The 15,386-nt window shown below is 39.8% G+C and overlaps 1 protein-coding gene across 1 annotated transcript in view; it reads left to right on the top strand.

Moving 5' to 3' along the window:
• ULK2 (unc-51 like autophagy activating kinase 2) overlaps window positions 1-14,895 on the top strand; it is a 40,233-nt gene extending 25,338 nt beyond the window's left edge. The window contains exons 16-28 of the mRNA XM_027790945.2: window positions 1,239-1,376; window positions 2,427-2,572; window positions 2,806-2,886; window positions 5,697-5,983; window positions 6,109-6,302; window positions 6,806-6,915; window positions 7,779-7,931; window positions 8,656-8,864; window positions 10,167-10,345; window positions 11,299-11,417; window positions 11,782-11,939; window positions 12,821-12,956; window positions 13,056-14,895. Coding sequence (XP_027646746.1) covers window positions 1,239-1,376; window positions 2,427-2,572; window positions 2,806-2,886; window positions 5,697-5,983; window positions 6,109-6,302; window positions 6,806-6,915; window positions 7,779-7,931; window positions 8,656-8,864; window positions 10,167-10,345; window positions 11,299-11,417; window positions 11,782-11,939; window positions 12,821-12,956; window positions 13,056-13,123 — 1,978 coding nt within the window. The 3' untranslated portion in view covers window positions 13,124-14,895. The remainder of the gene's footprint in view (window positions 1-1,238; window positions 1,377-2,426; window positions 2,573-2,805; window positions 2,887-5,696; window positions 5,984-6,108; window positions 6,303-6,805; window positions 6,916-7,778; window positions 7,932-8,655; window positions 8,865-10,166; window positions 10,346-11,298; window positions 11,418-11,781; window positions 11,940-12,820; window positions 12,957-13,055) is intronic.
• Window positions 14,896-15,386: the final 491 nt, after the last annotated feature.

Raw genomic sequence — 15,386 nt, forward strand, 5'->3', positions numbered from 1 at the left:
GAAATGTTCTTTTGTTGTGTGTGATATTTTTTTTTTTTACAAAAGGTTATACCCTATGAAACAGTTAATTTTTCTGATTAGCTGATCAAACTGAATGAATTGTACTCATAGTTAGCTGCTTTATGTCAAGTAGAAGAACCTGAAACACTTTTCAGGCTCCAGCCAGAATGGGAAGAATAGGTAGAGACAGTTCATTCTCCTGTGGTTAATTGCTAATTTTATTCTCTGGATCTCAGAGAAACAAGATTTGCACACAGCTCTGCACACATATGTATTGTATCTAGAAACTAGGTGGTAATAAAAGGACAAACTTCCTTCTTTTGCTAAGGAAGTTCTATGCATATTAGGAGGTAGTATTTAATTCTCAAAAGACAGCCAGAAACCCAGATTTCTGTTCAGCTGTAGCTGTGCAGCAGGTGCTGGGGCTGCTTGTTTTCTAAAGTTTGTGATAGAACACTTTTCACATTTCCCGCAAGAATTTATCCTCTTTCTGTGAAGAGGTGGTCAATAAAGGACCAGATACTGAACCGATTATCTTCCAAAAAGCCCGTTCCTTTGAAATTCATTCCATTGAATTCTGTCTTCCTTTAAAAGCATCGGTAACTGATTACGTTGCAGTGGTTTGATTCCCTTATCAGATAGTGCGTTGAGGTAAGCCTGGTCACTGACACTCCAGTTGAACTTGGGTAATGCTAATCTGTAGCTTGCGTCTGTGGATTAATGTTCAGGTGTGTGGTTTTGGTCATTTTGTCAGGGGTTGGTTACATAACATGTTTTCCTTTTGCAAGTTCACGGTGTCTCTTGGGATATCTCTGTGCTTTAGTGGCTTTTGTACACATTCCAGCCCTGCCGCTGAACTTCCTGTTCTTAGCGCAGTGGGTTTTCCTAGAACGCTATTTTGAAGCGTGGTAAACAGAGCGGGCTAATTGGCAGGAAGCCAGAGGGATCTGTAGATCACTGTGATGCGTGACGAAGTGCTTCAGCTAGTACTGCACTCTCAGCTCCATCAGATACTAGCCAGTGTAAGAAAGGTAGGTACTAACGAATAGTTCCTGATCTCCTGCTGTTAAGTGTTAGAGCTAGATTAGGACAAGCTAAGATCATATTGCATGCAAGGAGTGCAGGAGCAGCTTATTTGCCTGTTTCCTAGATTTCCCTGAAATTTCAAGAGTGGTACAATTTGGAGAGAGACCTGTCTACCTATATTCATCTCCTGTCTCCATACTTTCCAACTTCAGGCATTGCCAGCCTTCGGTATCCCCCCGCAGCGAAACGGCACCTATCCCAGTTCCCACTCAGCTACGGAATTACCAGCGCATAGAACAGAACCTCTCCTCTACTGCCAGCCCCGTGTCAAACCCCCACGGATCACCAAGGTGACTTTGAGGTTTTTAAACTTCTTTTTCTTTGTTCTAGTTTGTGTTTGTACCCTGACAGATGTCCGTGTCTTCTTGCTGATGTCATTTTTTTTCTGCACAAAAACATACTAAAGAGGCATTTTAATGGTAACAAATAGTAGTACTTCACAATCTCAAGATTGTTGGATGGGCACTTGAAATTTCCATGAAAACAAAATGAGCTTGTTCTTTCACTCAGATGCAACCCAAGAAGGTAAAAAGATGAAATCTTGCTCTTTTTAGTTCTCTTTGTGTATTATATGGCACTACATCATAAACTAGAAAGTCAGTAATAAGTTATGGTTTGTTTTCACACATGTAGTGATGAGATGAATGCATTGTTCTGTAGAATATCAAGGAAACAATTTTTGGCTTGTTAGTTAACTAGCTTGTTTTATTACAAAGCTCTAGTGTGCCAGATTTATTCTCTGACTTGTGGATCAGGATGGTGAAGGTCAGACTCAGAAACAGACTACTCAAAACTCGGGAGATCTTTACAAAAACAAACGCTGTGGTTCCTTGCATTTTTTTCCCAGGATCTTTGATTTTATAATAGTTGCTATACCTGGGGAAATGCCTTTCCCTTAATCTTTTTTCAGTTATCTGACCTGTATACCAGACCCAGTGTGAAAACTTTGTCATAAGCTTTGTTGACATAAAAACGGGCATTCACAGCAATACATTTCACTTGATTGTGAAATTAAAAATTTAATGATAAAGTTGTTAGAATATTAGGAATCCTCTGTGTACTAAGGGTTATCCCTTTCAATTTTCTCCAGTTAACAGACTATTATAGTGTTGAAAGTTAAAAAGTCAACGTGAACAAAGGGAACTAAATCTTGCTTGTTTTCGGTATGGGAAGCTTAGCTTAAGTTATTAGCTTAATAAGCTTCAGTGTCATAGCTTTCTCTTTAAATACCAGTATTTTCTTTAACTGATCATTATCCTCCTTAGGAGATTCTGGAGCTTATTTCAAGGAACCACTGTTATTATAGTGTGTGTGTGTAACCATTCTTTTCACCTTGTTAGAGCTGGAGTTGTGAGACGCTCAAATACTAGCCCGATGGGCTTCATGAAGATGGGCTCCTGTTCTCCAGTACCAGCTGACACTGCACAGGGTGTTGGGCGCAGGTTATCCACAGGATCTTCTAGACCGTATTCTCCTTCACCACTAGGTAAGCCCATAAATTCTTAGCAATTAGAAAGTGTTTATCTGGAGCAGTAATTCAGAACACTAATTCTTGCTTGAAATTATCTTAACCAAAATCTCCCCAAATAGGTCATATTCGCAGAAATAATTTCTGGTAAATGACACACAGAATCAAACTAACTAGGTTTTATTTTGCTTTACCTTCATTTGTAGGTGAAGTATAAAGTTTAAATTCACATTTTGATTTTGTTTGCGTAGTTGGAACCATACCTGAGCAGCTTGGACACTGTTGTTGTGGACAACTTCAAGGACATGATTCAAGGAGTAGAAACTTCTCAGGTGAGTGACTTTGGACAATGCAACCAGTAGTATTTTGATAAATCTTCTACAGTGTTTTGTGAAGGGGAGGAGAGCCAACACTGCCTTAGTATGGGTTAATAGGAGACCCTGGGTAAGTGGTGCACAGAGTTTGTGTAGAAACCTAGCCCAGTTGTGGCTGTATCAAGATGCCTTTCCCATAACTAATTCCCTACACAATAAGACAGCAATTGAAGCTTATTTTTCTCAAGACAAAAAAGCAACTCTGATAATGCCTGTCTTTAAACAGGGATGGAAGTGGATGGATTGTAATGAATGGTAGTAACGTGCTTCTCAGAATCTGGTTTTGATAGATTAGCTCTGTCATGCCAGTCCTCAGAAAAAGGAGGAAGAACTACCAGTGTACAGCATGCAACACGTTTTCATCATTCCCTTAGGAAATTGACTGGGATCTGATGTTAGCGTTGCTAAGCATTCAGTAAGCTTTGCAAGTCATAAATTATTATGGCATGCCAGCGGGGGGGGCGGGGAGTGATCAGGGAGGAATAGGACTTGAAAACATTCTGAGACTGTTAAAGATGGAATCACACTGTAATGCCAGAAGTATTGGGTATAAAAATATGCAATTCAGCAGCATGTTCTTTTGTTCTATCACATTTTGGGTGCATTTTCTTTTTTAACTAAAATACAAATTATACTTTTTATTTTGACTTTCTATGAGGTGGTGTTGAAACTGCAGTGTGGGTTTTTCCCCTATTTAAATACTTCCCAAAATCATCTGGAGATGATAGAGCCTTTATTTTTTGGAGTAGGCATATTTCAAATATCTGGGAATGGTTTCATCCATATGAAATAAGTTCTATGGCGTGTCTCAAAAATTGCCTTCACAATTGCTGTGCTATTGGCAGTCTTAACAAAAGATAAGGAATGAATGAATCCTCAGATCTGAAGTAGTCCCTTCTCTTAAAAAAGGATGTGTGTGAAGAAAATACAAAGCAGTGTGTATGCTTTTCTTGTCGCATCTTTTCTTTGGATAGAATATTATAGGGCTCTTGGTTTAGTGCCTTCTGCCAGTGTCCAACTGACTTGTAACATACCACAGTGCTGTTTTGATGGCTGTAAGGGTTTTTAATGTTTCAATTCTTCATCTGTTTCCTGTGTTCTTTCCCTACTTGACTTTATGTCTTAATTTCAAATGGGTGCAGTGGTATTTCTATTTGTAAAATACCACAAATTGCAGCAAGTCTGTTTCTCAGCATTTAAATGGGTATGGGAAGCTGTCTTTCATTTCTGGGTGAAGTGAGGTCAGCTGTACTGAGATTTTTCTAAGGACTGAAGATGTTGTTGGAACAGAGTTGTGATGTAGCTTCTAATTCAGAAGACTTCCCTGTGGTGGCAATGACACTAGAACAGTAACCAGTGAGATTCAAGACTAGTTTCTGAAACAACGGGTGGGGGCTTTCAATGCTATGAGACAGACGAGCAGAGGGATTTCAAACCAAGTAAATTCTTGGCTGGGAAGTTAATGAGAAATAGACTTGATCCCTCTGTTGGAGCTGCAGGCAGAAAGGCTATTCTAAAACATAATGTTTAATGGAGTAGAATGAAATGAGGGTGAAGTAGCTCACATTCAAAATCTAACTAGCAAAAGCATAGGTTTAAAAAGGTTGAAAGATGTGTCTTAACAGCTGGGCACTTTAGTGAGCAAATTGCAAGAAGCTTGTGATGGTTTTTTGAGCATACATTTGTGAAACAGCCTATCTCAGAAGATTGTCTTGGCCAGCTCTTAAAAAACTTACCCTAGTTACTATGGTTAATTTTCAGTTTTGCCTTTCTCTTGGTTTTTGTTTTGTTTTGTTTTTTTAATGTGAGTGAAATTGTCACTTCAGTATCAGTTCTTTGAGGATACAAAGATAAGCATTTTATCTGGGAAACTGTGGTCATAAAGCTGAAGTCTTCTGTACTGTTTGTAACTTTGCACAGTTCCTCATTGTGAGATGTAAAAATATCACAAGGAAGAGACCATTTTCATTCAATTTCAGGTTCCTTATTTTGACAGAGGAAGGGCATCTTTGAGTAGGTGAGATGTTCATAAGAGATCTTACCCCAAAGCCCTCTGTTTAAGTGACTGCTTATAGCTCTTCCGTCTCCATTTGCTTCAGGAGAAACTTTGCACTCGTGCTTGAGTGTGGACTTCCTTTGTACATAGTAAGCTTTTGAAAAAATTCAGTCTGTCAGACTAGAAAGTAAATGGCTGCCCAAAGTAATGATCCCAAACCGTTCCATCTGAATAATTTGGTTCTTTTTAGTACCTAGTTTTCTGGCAGGAACCATGAGATGAGCTGCCTTTTGTGTCTGCAAATGAAGTCATTACGTACAAAACAAGTCATTAACATGCAATGTTGCATTCATGCACTTGTTTGCAGGAACATAATTCCAGTACTTGAGAGCCTCTATTCAACCTAGAGTCTTGGCGGCTGCACTTGAAATTTCAGTATTGGTTATGCCATTCCTGCTGAATCCAACCACTTTATTTGTCTTGGTGCAGGTTGCCAGAGGTGCTGCAGCTGCCAGTACAGCTGTCGCCCTGAAATCTTGCCTATTTGGCAGTTTGACCATCTCATCAGTGTAATGTAGCCTTAGTCCAAATAGCCAACAAGCTAAATCCATTCTCCTTGCCATCTAGTGAGTTGATGATCAAACATATCTCACGATATTTGCAGTCCCATCTCCTTTCAGTTTAATGTTGATGTCTGGCATTTTGGGCTTCATTCATATGTTTTCCAAGTAGTGCGAGTAGAATTTTAGTCCATTGTTTTTCATCCCCACAGGTTCTCCAATACCACCATCTCAGTCTCCACAGTCACTTCTGATGGGAGCAAGGTTGCAGAGTGCTCCTACTCTCACAGATATTTACCAAAACAAGCAGAAGCTCAGAAAGCAGCATTCAGACCCAGTATGCCCATCCTATGCTGGGTATGGATACAGTCATTCTCCGCAACCAAGCAGGCCAGGTAGCCTGGGAACATCACCTACCAAACATATGGGATCGTCACCTAGGAGTTCAGACTGGCTGTTCAAAACTCCGTTACCAACGATCATTGGCTCTCCCACTAAGGTATGTGAAGTTTGCCGCTGTCAGTAAAATGTGAAATGGTAACACGCTGCCTGAAACCATTCTCAAGAGTATTTTGGGGTTCTAACTTTGGATTTTGTGTGTATTCTTGGTCTTGACTCTTAAAGGCAACGGCTCCTTTCAAAATACCTAAAACTCAAGCGTCCTCGAATTTACTGGCCCTGGCTAATCGCCAGGGCTTGGTAGATGGCCCGCTGCAGCCTAAAGACATCACTGACCCAAGGGATTTCACGCACTTCCACTCAACCCAAGGAGGTGAAAAGCAGGGAGGAGAACAGCACAGTAAAACCACATTTGGCAGGTGGGCACTGGAGTATTCGTAACCTGTAAAGTTGGGTAGGTAACGTGGCAGAAGAATGTACGTTGTGCACAGCAGCTTGGAGGAGGGAAGAGCATGCAAAAAGTGAGCTGTGAAGGAGATGCTGAGGTTTGTTGTATACAAGAGAAACATTTTGTACTGTGTACACATATAGCATGGACTTCCTGGAGTGCTTTGTGTTGCTGTCTAGTTCCCTTTTTTGTTTTGATTATCTGAATATGGAATTTCATTGCCTCTGTGAAGCCCATTCAGTTTTTTCTTGAAAATCTATGTGCCAAAATTTGCAATACAGATTTTTAAGAGATAAAGGGCTCTATGTTTAGCTCTATTTCAGTAGGTCCATGATGAACAGCAAAATTTCAAGACTTTCTGTACTTCTGTTGAAGAATTCTCTGTAATAAATACCAAGAATCTGAAATTCATCCTTAGTTGCAAGTTAGATAGGAAGATCTTACTGAAGAACTTTGTTGTGTTTTTCTCTCCAGGTCTGTTAGTACTGGGAAGCTATCAGATCAACAAGTGAAGGCTACCCTTGGCGGCCAGTTATATCAAGGCAGTACAGACAGCCTCAATACAGAGCGACCAATGGATACAGGTAAGGAACAGATTGATGCATCCAAGCTGTCTCCTTGTGCTAGGTTTTTTTATGGAGTGCCAACTACATACAGTTCTGCTTCCAACTTTGATAATTGGTTCTGACAATTTTTAGCCTCAGTACGGAAGGCTTCTTTTAATCTTTAAAGGAATATGTTCCATTTCTTTAGCATAGCTTTAAAAATACCCAAGACAGGAAAATATCTATTTCTGTGCTAAACACAGAAATATTTCAGCTGCCTATACTGGCTAGGGGGTGTTGGATTTTTTTTGGTTTGGTTTTATTTTTAATACAACATTTGTGGCTGTTTCATTTCCTAATTCCACCTTGTTCTCATATGAAAGCCAGTTTATGTAATTCTGGGTCAGTGTTTCTTTGTTGGTTTTTTGTTGGTTTTTTTTTTACTCCTCCCTTCCCCAGCTTGCTTCTTGCTACAAGTGGCCACCAGAAATTCCCACCTCATTTTTCAGCAGATGGAATGAGTTCTGCAGGCAGGGCTGGTCTTTAGCCTCCAGATCTGTCATAGTCTGCCTTTATAATTTTTCTGTTGTATCTTTTGGTGCAGGACTCGAGTTGTCCACAGGCTCTTAGAGAGAGCCTCTGTTGCTCTTTTCTAGGTGAGAGTAGAACAGGGAGAGATTGAAAGCAAAAAGATATGTGCAGACTGCATCTTGACTCTTTTCACGTGTCGCCAAGGCTGTCCGCTCAGCTTGGTTTATTTGCTCTCAGAACTTCAAAATAGTCCAAGTCTTGGAGCTACATCAAAGCATGTTGTGTTGCAGTGCTCCAGTTTGCTGCATATAATTACTTACTGGTACAAATATATGTAATAGGGACTAATTTGCTGAAATCATCTCTTCCAGCTCCAGCGGGTGCCTATGGAATTGCAATGGCACCTCCTTCTATGGGAGGTGGGGCAAGTTCTCGGGCTGTCATGTTTACTGTTGGGTCCCCTCCAAGCAGTGCCACCCCTCCTACCTGCACCCATATGGTCCTCAGAACAAGAACCACCTCAGGTAAGTCTTTCATAACAACTATGGACTGTTCTCAAACGCAGTATTTAGGCTTGCCCGCTTCTTGGGCAAGTAACCTGACTATTGCCTTGTACAGCAGGTCCTCTAATCCATACAGTACTCTGTAAAGCAGAGATTAATATCAGATAACTTCTGCCTTTTCTCTCCTAAAGAGAGGGCCAGAGGCACAGACTTACAATACAGTGGTGTGTAGCATGCTGTGTACACAGCTTTACTCCACCACAGGGGGTATAAATCTGTGACAAAGGTGGAGAGGAAAAGTTAGACTTCTGATGCTGCATTTTTGCCTGCTGCTGTGAATGGTACCAGACACAGCACACGAGGGGTGTGAGCTGACTGCAGTTCAGCATGTTGTCTATGTTACCAGATATCAAAGATCTCAAGGTGAAGGCCTTCATTTGCTCAGGATGAGCAGAAGTCTGCAGCAGCGTGCTTTTATGAGCTATAGCACAACCTTTGGTCTGTACTGTTGGACTCTGCCTTGGAATCCTTGTCAGCCATTTCCCAGAATCTGTCTTATGAATCGTCACTGTTCATTATGGTGTAGGCCTTTGCATTCTCTACAGAGTGGTGCGAGGAACGAGGAGAGCCTCCCAAGAGTGAATCTGTGATGACTACTGATTTGTCATTTGCTATCATCTGCAGCCCCAGCGCTGCAAGGTGGAACAACCTATTAGACTGAATGTGTGTGTTATTTTTCTTGTAGTTGGATCAAACAGTTCTGGAGGGTCTCTCTGCTCTACTAGTGGCCGTGTATATATGGGCTCTCCTCCTGGTATTTATATGGGTTCTTCTCCTCCGGGAGCCGAGGCAGCTCCGAGTCTGAAGTACATGCCTTATGGTACTTCGCCTCCCAGCTTAGAGGGCTTTATCACTTTTGAAGCTCCTGAATTGCCTGAGGAAACTTTAATGGAGGTATAGAAAAAAATAATTTAATGTTTTATAATGTATAATGCTGCTAAGACAGAGACATGGTAAAAACAGGACTGCTCAGTGCACTTTGTAGTTTCCTCTTCACTGTCTCACATACTCTTTTTTAAGATCTTGAAAATATTGCTGTATCAATTATGGCCAATTTCTCTTTGGTAGTTACTCCTGGCATTTCGTGTATTTGAATAGGTAACCAAAGGAACAACTGCTTTTGTTCACCAGAGCCTTCCAAAGAGGCCTCTGTTTTAATGTCAAGTCTCTGGATGTGGGTGCTGACAGTAGCAATATCCCTCTGGGCATTGTTTTTAACTGCTTTTTCAGAGTCAGTGGATGACATTAAATCCTACTTGTGGGAAGAGTGTCCTATATTTTTATAAAACGTGTGGAGGAGTGACACTTCATAAACACAAATTGGGGTGGTCTTTTACCAAAATGCTATCCTTGGACTGTAAATTTCTCAAGACAGATTGCTGTTCTGTTTTCTCATTCGCATCTTGCTGCAAAGTGTTTGGATCCCTATTGAATGTTATAACATGAATGTTTGACAGTACACTATATTCTTCCCACAGATAGAGTTTAAAATGTATTTAGACCAGCATCACTAATGAAAAGATTATAAATATGGCTAAGATTTTTTGATTAGTTGAGTTTTTGGTTAGTTTTGAAAGCTAACTTTTTTTTTGCAGCAGAGATTATGCATGTAGTATCTTAGTCACCAAGCTGTGAGTTGTTTGCTCCAACTGAAGTTGTTTAGTTTAAATGGTACACTTTGGCAACAGCCACCTTTTAACGCAATGTAATTCTAGATCTAAGTGTAAATTAGAGTGTAGCAGATAGGTATGAAGGTTTAGATCGGTTCTCTTGTAGATATCAAGTCTGTTATGTAATAAAAGCCAAATATTCCTCCTAGCTTCTCATACAAGTGCCGAGCATACTTTTGGGTTGCTGATAATATAATAAGTAATATGTCCCACTTGTGATTCCTTTAGTTGCTTAAGTTTCAGCAAACATAGAACTCCATGTCCCAATTCCTTTGGCTTTGTTTAAAGACTTAAGTATAAGCGACAGTATCTTGAAATCATTAATGAAGAGAGAACAAATTAATATCTGTTGATCTGTTTGGACCTATTTGGCTCTGTAGTCCCTAGTGCTGGCTCTAATAAAATGTGATTTCTGCATTGAATGAACATACCAAGAAATCCTCAAATGATTAGCAAGAGTTTAAGTGTACTTCTTAGCCATTATAAGCTGGTAAGGCAAAATTCTTGTCATCTTTCCCTCTGACAGAGAGAACATACAGATACACTGCGTCATCTAAATATGATGCTGACATTTACAGAATGTGTTCTGGATCTGACAGCAGTACGAGGAGGAAACCCAGACCTGTGTACTTCTGCAGTATCGCTGTACCAAATCCAAGAGAGCATAGTTGTTGATCAGATCAGCCAGCTAAGCAAAGAATGGGGGTAAGTATGCGGTCAAATAGTATCAAGAGAATTTGTGAATATTGAATACAGCAAAAATGTATTCAAACTATGCTCTTTTTTTGGGGAGTGATGATTGTTTTACTGTATAGAATCTTTTATGGGAATAAGTTTTTAACAACTGAAGACAGATCAGAACAAGCAAAGGATAGACATTTACTAGCAGACAAATAAAAGGACATTTTTTGTCTGGCCTGCTACATGAGTTGAGGAAAATGGTGAGGAGTTCAGGCCTGAGTTGCAGCAGTGCATTTCCAACCTTGGAAATCTGTACCAGCTTCTGTCAGATCTGAGCCATCATCTGTTCCTGTTGACTGGGCTGAAGCAGTAGCACTGGGGTGGAGGCTGGGAAGGGGGAAGGAAGGACTGTCCAAACTTGACCTTTTTTCAGTGAAACCACTCAGCCTTAACACAAAATCAAAAGCAAGAAGTGTGAGAAATTTGGAGTGGTGGGAAAGGGCAGTTCCACTTCCTGCCTTCTTCCTGAAAAAACAACAACAACAACAAAAAAAACCCCAACAAAAAAAAGCCCCCTGCAAAGTGTTTGCTTTTCACGACTGAGAATTCCAGGGCATAGGAAATGATGCAGCGAGAAAAGTACACCCAGTCACTTGTGGTAAGATGTTGGCCTCAGGCAGTTAGTCCCCACAAATAAGCGTTGTTTTTTAAAATGTCTACATTAAAGCAGTTTGTATTTGCTGGTGCAGCTACTAGATGAGCAGATGTACTCTCAACTCGTGACAGCGTGTTTGTGAAGGGAAGGGAGGGGGTGGAGTTGCATTTTAAACATCTGTCTTTCCTTCGCTGCTGCTGGGTCCTGTGTAGGGTTGTGATTAAAAAATGGTGTCTGCCCATGGCTTGAATGTGTTTAAGAAAAGTGTTTTGATATATATATATTTTGATATAGACTTTTTCCCGCCCTTCCCTCTCCCTAGACAAGTAGAGCAGCTGGTGTTGTATATGAAAGCTGCCCAGTTACTAGCATCTTCTCTGCATCTTGCCAAAGCACAGGTCAAATCGGGGAAACTGAATCCATCCATTGCTGTTAAGCAAGGTAGGTGCAACGTAATCTTAATTTGTTTGGCTTGTGATTTTTCTTTGCTGATACATAACTCAAAAAGCTTAAGTTGCAACATTTGTTTGTTTTCTTCTGTACAAGAGAATTGTAGATATGTACAATTGCACAATTCTGATAGTAAACAAAGATGCAGCTAGAAACTTAAGAAATGGGCAGTGGAAATTCCTTGATATATGTTTAATTCATAGAAGTGGCAGATTAAATAAACATTAAAAGCACAAGTTTAAACTGACTTTGCTAGTGCTGGGAAGAGCTGAACTTAGGGTATGTGGTTGGTTGGTGGTTGTTTTTTGGCTTTTTGTTGTGGGTTTTTTTTAATTTCTTCTTACCTTTCTTCCAGTTGTGAAAAACCTGAATGAGAGATACAAATTCTGTATTGGCATGTGCAAGAAATTGACGGAAAAGTTGAATCGTTTCTTTTCAGACAAGCAAAGGTTCATTGATGAAATTAACAGTGTAACTGCAGAGAAACTGATCTACAGCTGTGCTGTAGAAATGGTAAGTCACACTTTGCCCCTAAATGATAGGACATTGAGATAAATTGCTTTGCTCTCTCACATACCTCTTCTACACAACCAGAGAGTAGAATGTATGTTTCCAGGATTCTGTTCGTGGTTATTTTGTCAGTCTTTCATCCTCTTTCCTGCCCTGCCTTAACTGTGGCTAAAGTTCCTGGCAGATACTGTTCTTCAGGGACATTTCCCCTACATCAGCACATTTGGTACATAAACACTAGGAAATGAACTCCTAAGCCACACAGCCCTGTCTGCTGAAGTCTCACCCAGTGAGGCTTACTAAGGCACAGAAGCAACACAAGTAGCTTCATCAATCTACCAGGTCAATTTGAAGAACATCAGCCTGTCCATATAAAGCAAAAATGGTAGCAAACATGTGGAAGCTTTTTCATGTAATTGATAAACTTTCTATCTGCCCTGGAGCAGATGCAGTAACTATATAGGCAACTTAACTGCTTTTTTGATGAGAGGGAAGTCTTTTTAACATAGGTGTCACACAAAAGAGACTGGCAAATATTGTACTTAAGCCAAATAATGCTCTAGTCGTGCACGATTAATTTGTTGCCTTTACAAGAGAATGTAGGCATAAGAACAAGCTTATTTATTCATGTCGTTGTAACACCTGTAAACACAAAAGATCGAAAAGTGCTTTTATAGCTTATACATGCAGAATATCTTTCTACAGCAGAGGCGCTATATTGTCTCAGGCTTCGTTTTGTTGTCTTACAGTGTTAAAAATAGATCAGCTAACTTGAGGCTCAAAAATAGTTTCTTGGTGACACTTTTATATCATTCATTTTGAATTTTTCATTTCATTACTCACTTAATGCAGTTTATGTAACTGAATCTCCTGAATGATTCCAGGTTCAGTCCGCGGCTCTGGATGAGATGTTTCAGCAAACTGAAGATATTACATATCGATACCACAAAGCAGCCTTACTGCTGGAAGGACTGACTAAAATACTGCAAGACCCTGCAGATATAGAAAATGTACACAAGTGTAAGTTTACGTTGAATAATGAAAATACTGAAAAGTACATTAAACTAATGCATTGTAAAATAACACCGAAGTCATCACCTGTTTTTTACCTCTCTGCAGATAAATCTAGCATCGAGCGAAGGCTTTCTGCACTTTGCTACAGCACAGTGGCTGTATATGAGCAGTAGGAATATCCCAAGGACCAGATGGTGTGAACATAAGGGACCACATCAGTGATACTGCACTTTTTTCACTACAGCTTAATTGTTGTCCTTGTTCTGCCCCACATGGAAGATGATTCTGACATTTCTGTGGTGACTACCAAAGAAACAGCAGCATATTCAAAGAGGAGAAATTCCAAAAGTACACTTGCCTTACCAATCCAGCAGCTCCTTTTTCTTCCTAGCAACAGAATTTAGAAGAATCTCTCTTCACATTTCAAACTGATCCTTGTACGTGCGCTTTGAACTTGAATGATTAGGGGTTGGGTTTTTTCCTCACAAGGTTTGTAGAGAGTGGATCCTTCTGCATCAGGTACAAAAGGACATTTCCCTCAGAAGATTCCCTCAAAAGTTTGTGAAAAATATTTTTAAGTTGTCCGTAAAATGTGGCAGAGTGAATTTGGGAAACCCTTAATCATGTGTAAGTGCTGTTTGAAGCTTTCAGGGCTAAGCTGGCTTGTGTCGGAGCTCACATGTTGTAAACATGGCTCAGCTTGTCATATGAAGGGATGGTGAGAAAGCCCTTTTACACGGGGGAAAGATGGATAGAAGAAATCGTGCTTCATCTGTGCAGAATCCCCCGTGGGTTTTCAGCTGATGTGGATGCAATTTGATGATCTTCTTCCAAAATATTTTGTTTTGCACTAATTTACTAAAGTAACTGTATATTCATTTTTGAAGAACTGTATTAAAAAAAATTAGAGAAAGAAGGCACAATGGACTTGGCTGAATTTCATTTCAGTGTACATAAAATTCTTTTCAGAATTTCAAATGTAGCTTCTAGAAGACTTTCAAACAAGCTGTAAAAACTTGTACTCATGTGAACCTTTCCATTTTATACCTATTTGTCTAATACTTGAGTAACTACTGCTCTGGACTTTCTCAGTAATAGCAATGTTGAGTTGCTGGTTGTTTGCTTTTTATATAGATTTGGTTGCATCTTCTGTTGTGCATGCGGTATGTGCATTAATGCCTGCAGTCTCTAGGGGTGTCATGACAGTTCTCTGTGGTTTGTTTCTTGGGCAGTATTACAATAAATAGTGTAAACTGAAAGGTTCTGCAAGGAACCATGCAAAACCAGAAAATAATACTGGGTTTTGAGATGCTGATAAATTGGTGTAGAGTGTCTACATACAGTGTGTGAAAAATCAGGATTATTTTGTGTGCATTTTGGGGGAGAGGTGGGAAGCTTCATTTAGCCTTATAGGCGTTATCATTTCAAGCATCCCATGAGATCATCAGGACAGCGATTTGCAAAGTATTTAGGCAGATCAGCTTCTCTGGAACTGGTTCCTATACTTTATTTTTGGGACTATTTTTGTTACTCAACTGCTTGAATACTTGAATAAACCATTCTCCAGGACAAAATCATTTTAATCCTCTTAAACACAGTGGTCTGAACTATTTGACAAAGTTGTACAGGGCTTACACATCAAAATATTGTTTCAGTGTTTGGATAACCATGTGTTTCTTTTACTTTGACAGAGTAATGTACTTTTTACCTTATTTATCTGTATGAAATTCCAACAGTTAATTTGAAAGTGTTTGTTTATATAATGTTTGTATTTTTAGGTCTTTAATATGGTGTTTCTACCTCTCCTTTGTAATTGCATGCATTATTCTTGAAACTAGGTAATAACTCACTGAACTGTTGCGTAATAGCCTTTTTATTATGGCCTGTATAAATGTATATTAAGGTAAAAATAAATACTGACACTAGAAGTGTTTCTATGGTAAAACCAAGTTCCTGTGTCTCTGTAACCAAAGGCCAAGGGTGTTAACTTTTAAAAAAGTCTGTACTTGGCTGGTTGAACTGGCTGCTGAGTATTTCCCTCAGCACTTGGATGTGCCACCAGGGCAGGATAGGGCAACTTGCTTGAGTTTGTTATCTCCGAATGGCTCTGGTACAAAGTGTCCCCGAGTGTGTTTTCTCTTGCTTTAGGAAAACAATTTACCCTGCTTGCTTTTTTTTTTTTTAGAACTTGGATTTGAAAATAAATATGCTAAGTAGGTCCCTGGGTAACAGCTGTATGTTCTTTCAACAAGGTGCTTATTTGTTGCTGCTAGCAAAGAGGAGCTGTCTGGGTTGCCAAAACAGCATATACAGAGCTAATTGACAAAAACTGGCAGTAAGTCACAGCTTCTATCCAAACTTTACGAAAAACAGGCTTTGTCCACCTTAGCTAATATCCTCTCACCAGCTGAGGTGTGCAGTGGTAGGTGGGGTGGG

The sequence above is a fragment of the Falco peregrinus genome, chromosome 2, assembly GCF_023634155.1.
Source record: "Falco peregrinus isolate bFalPer1 chromosome 2, bFalPer1.pri, whole genome shotgun sequence".
Taxonomy (NCBI): domain Eukaryota; kingdom Metazoa; phylum Chordata; class Aves; order Falconiformes; family Falconidae; genus Falco; species Falco peregrinus.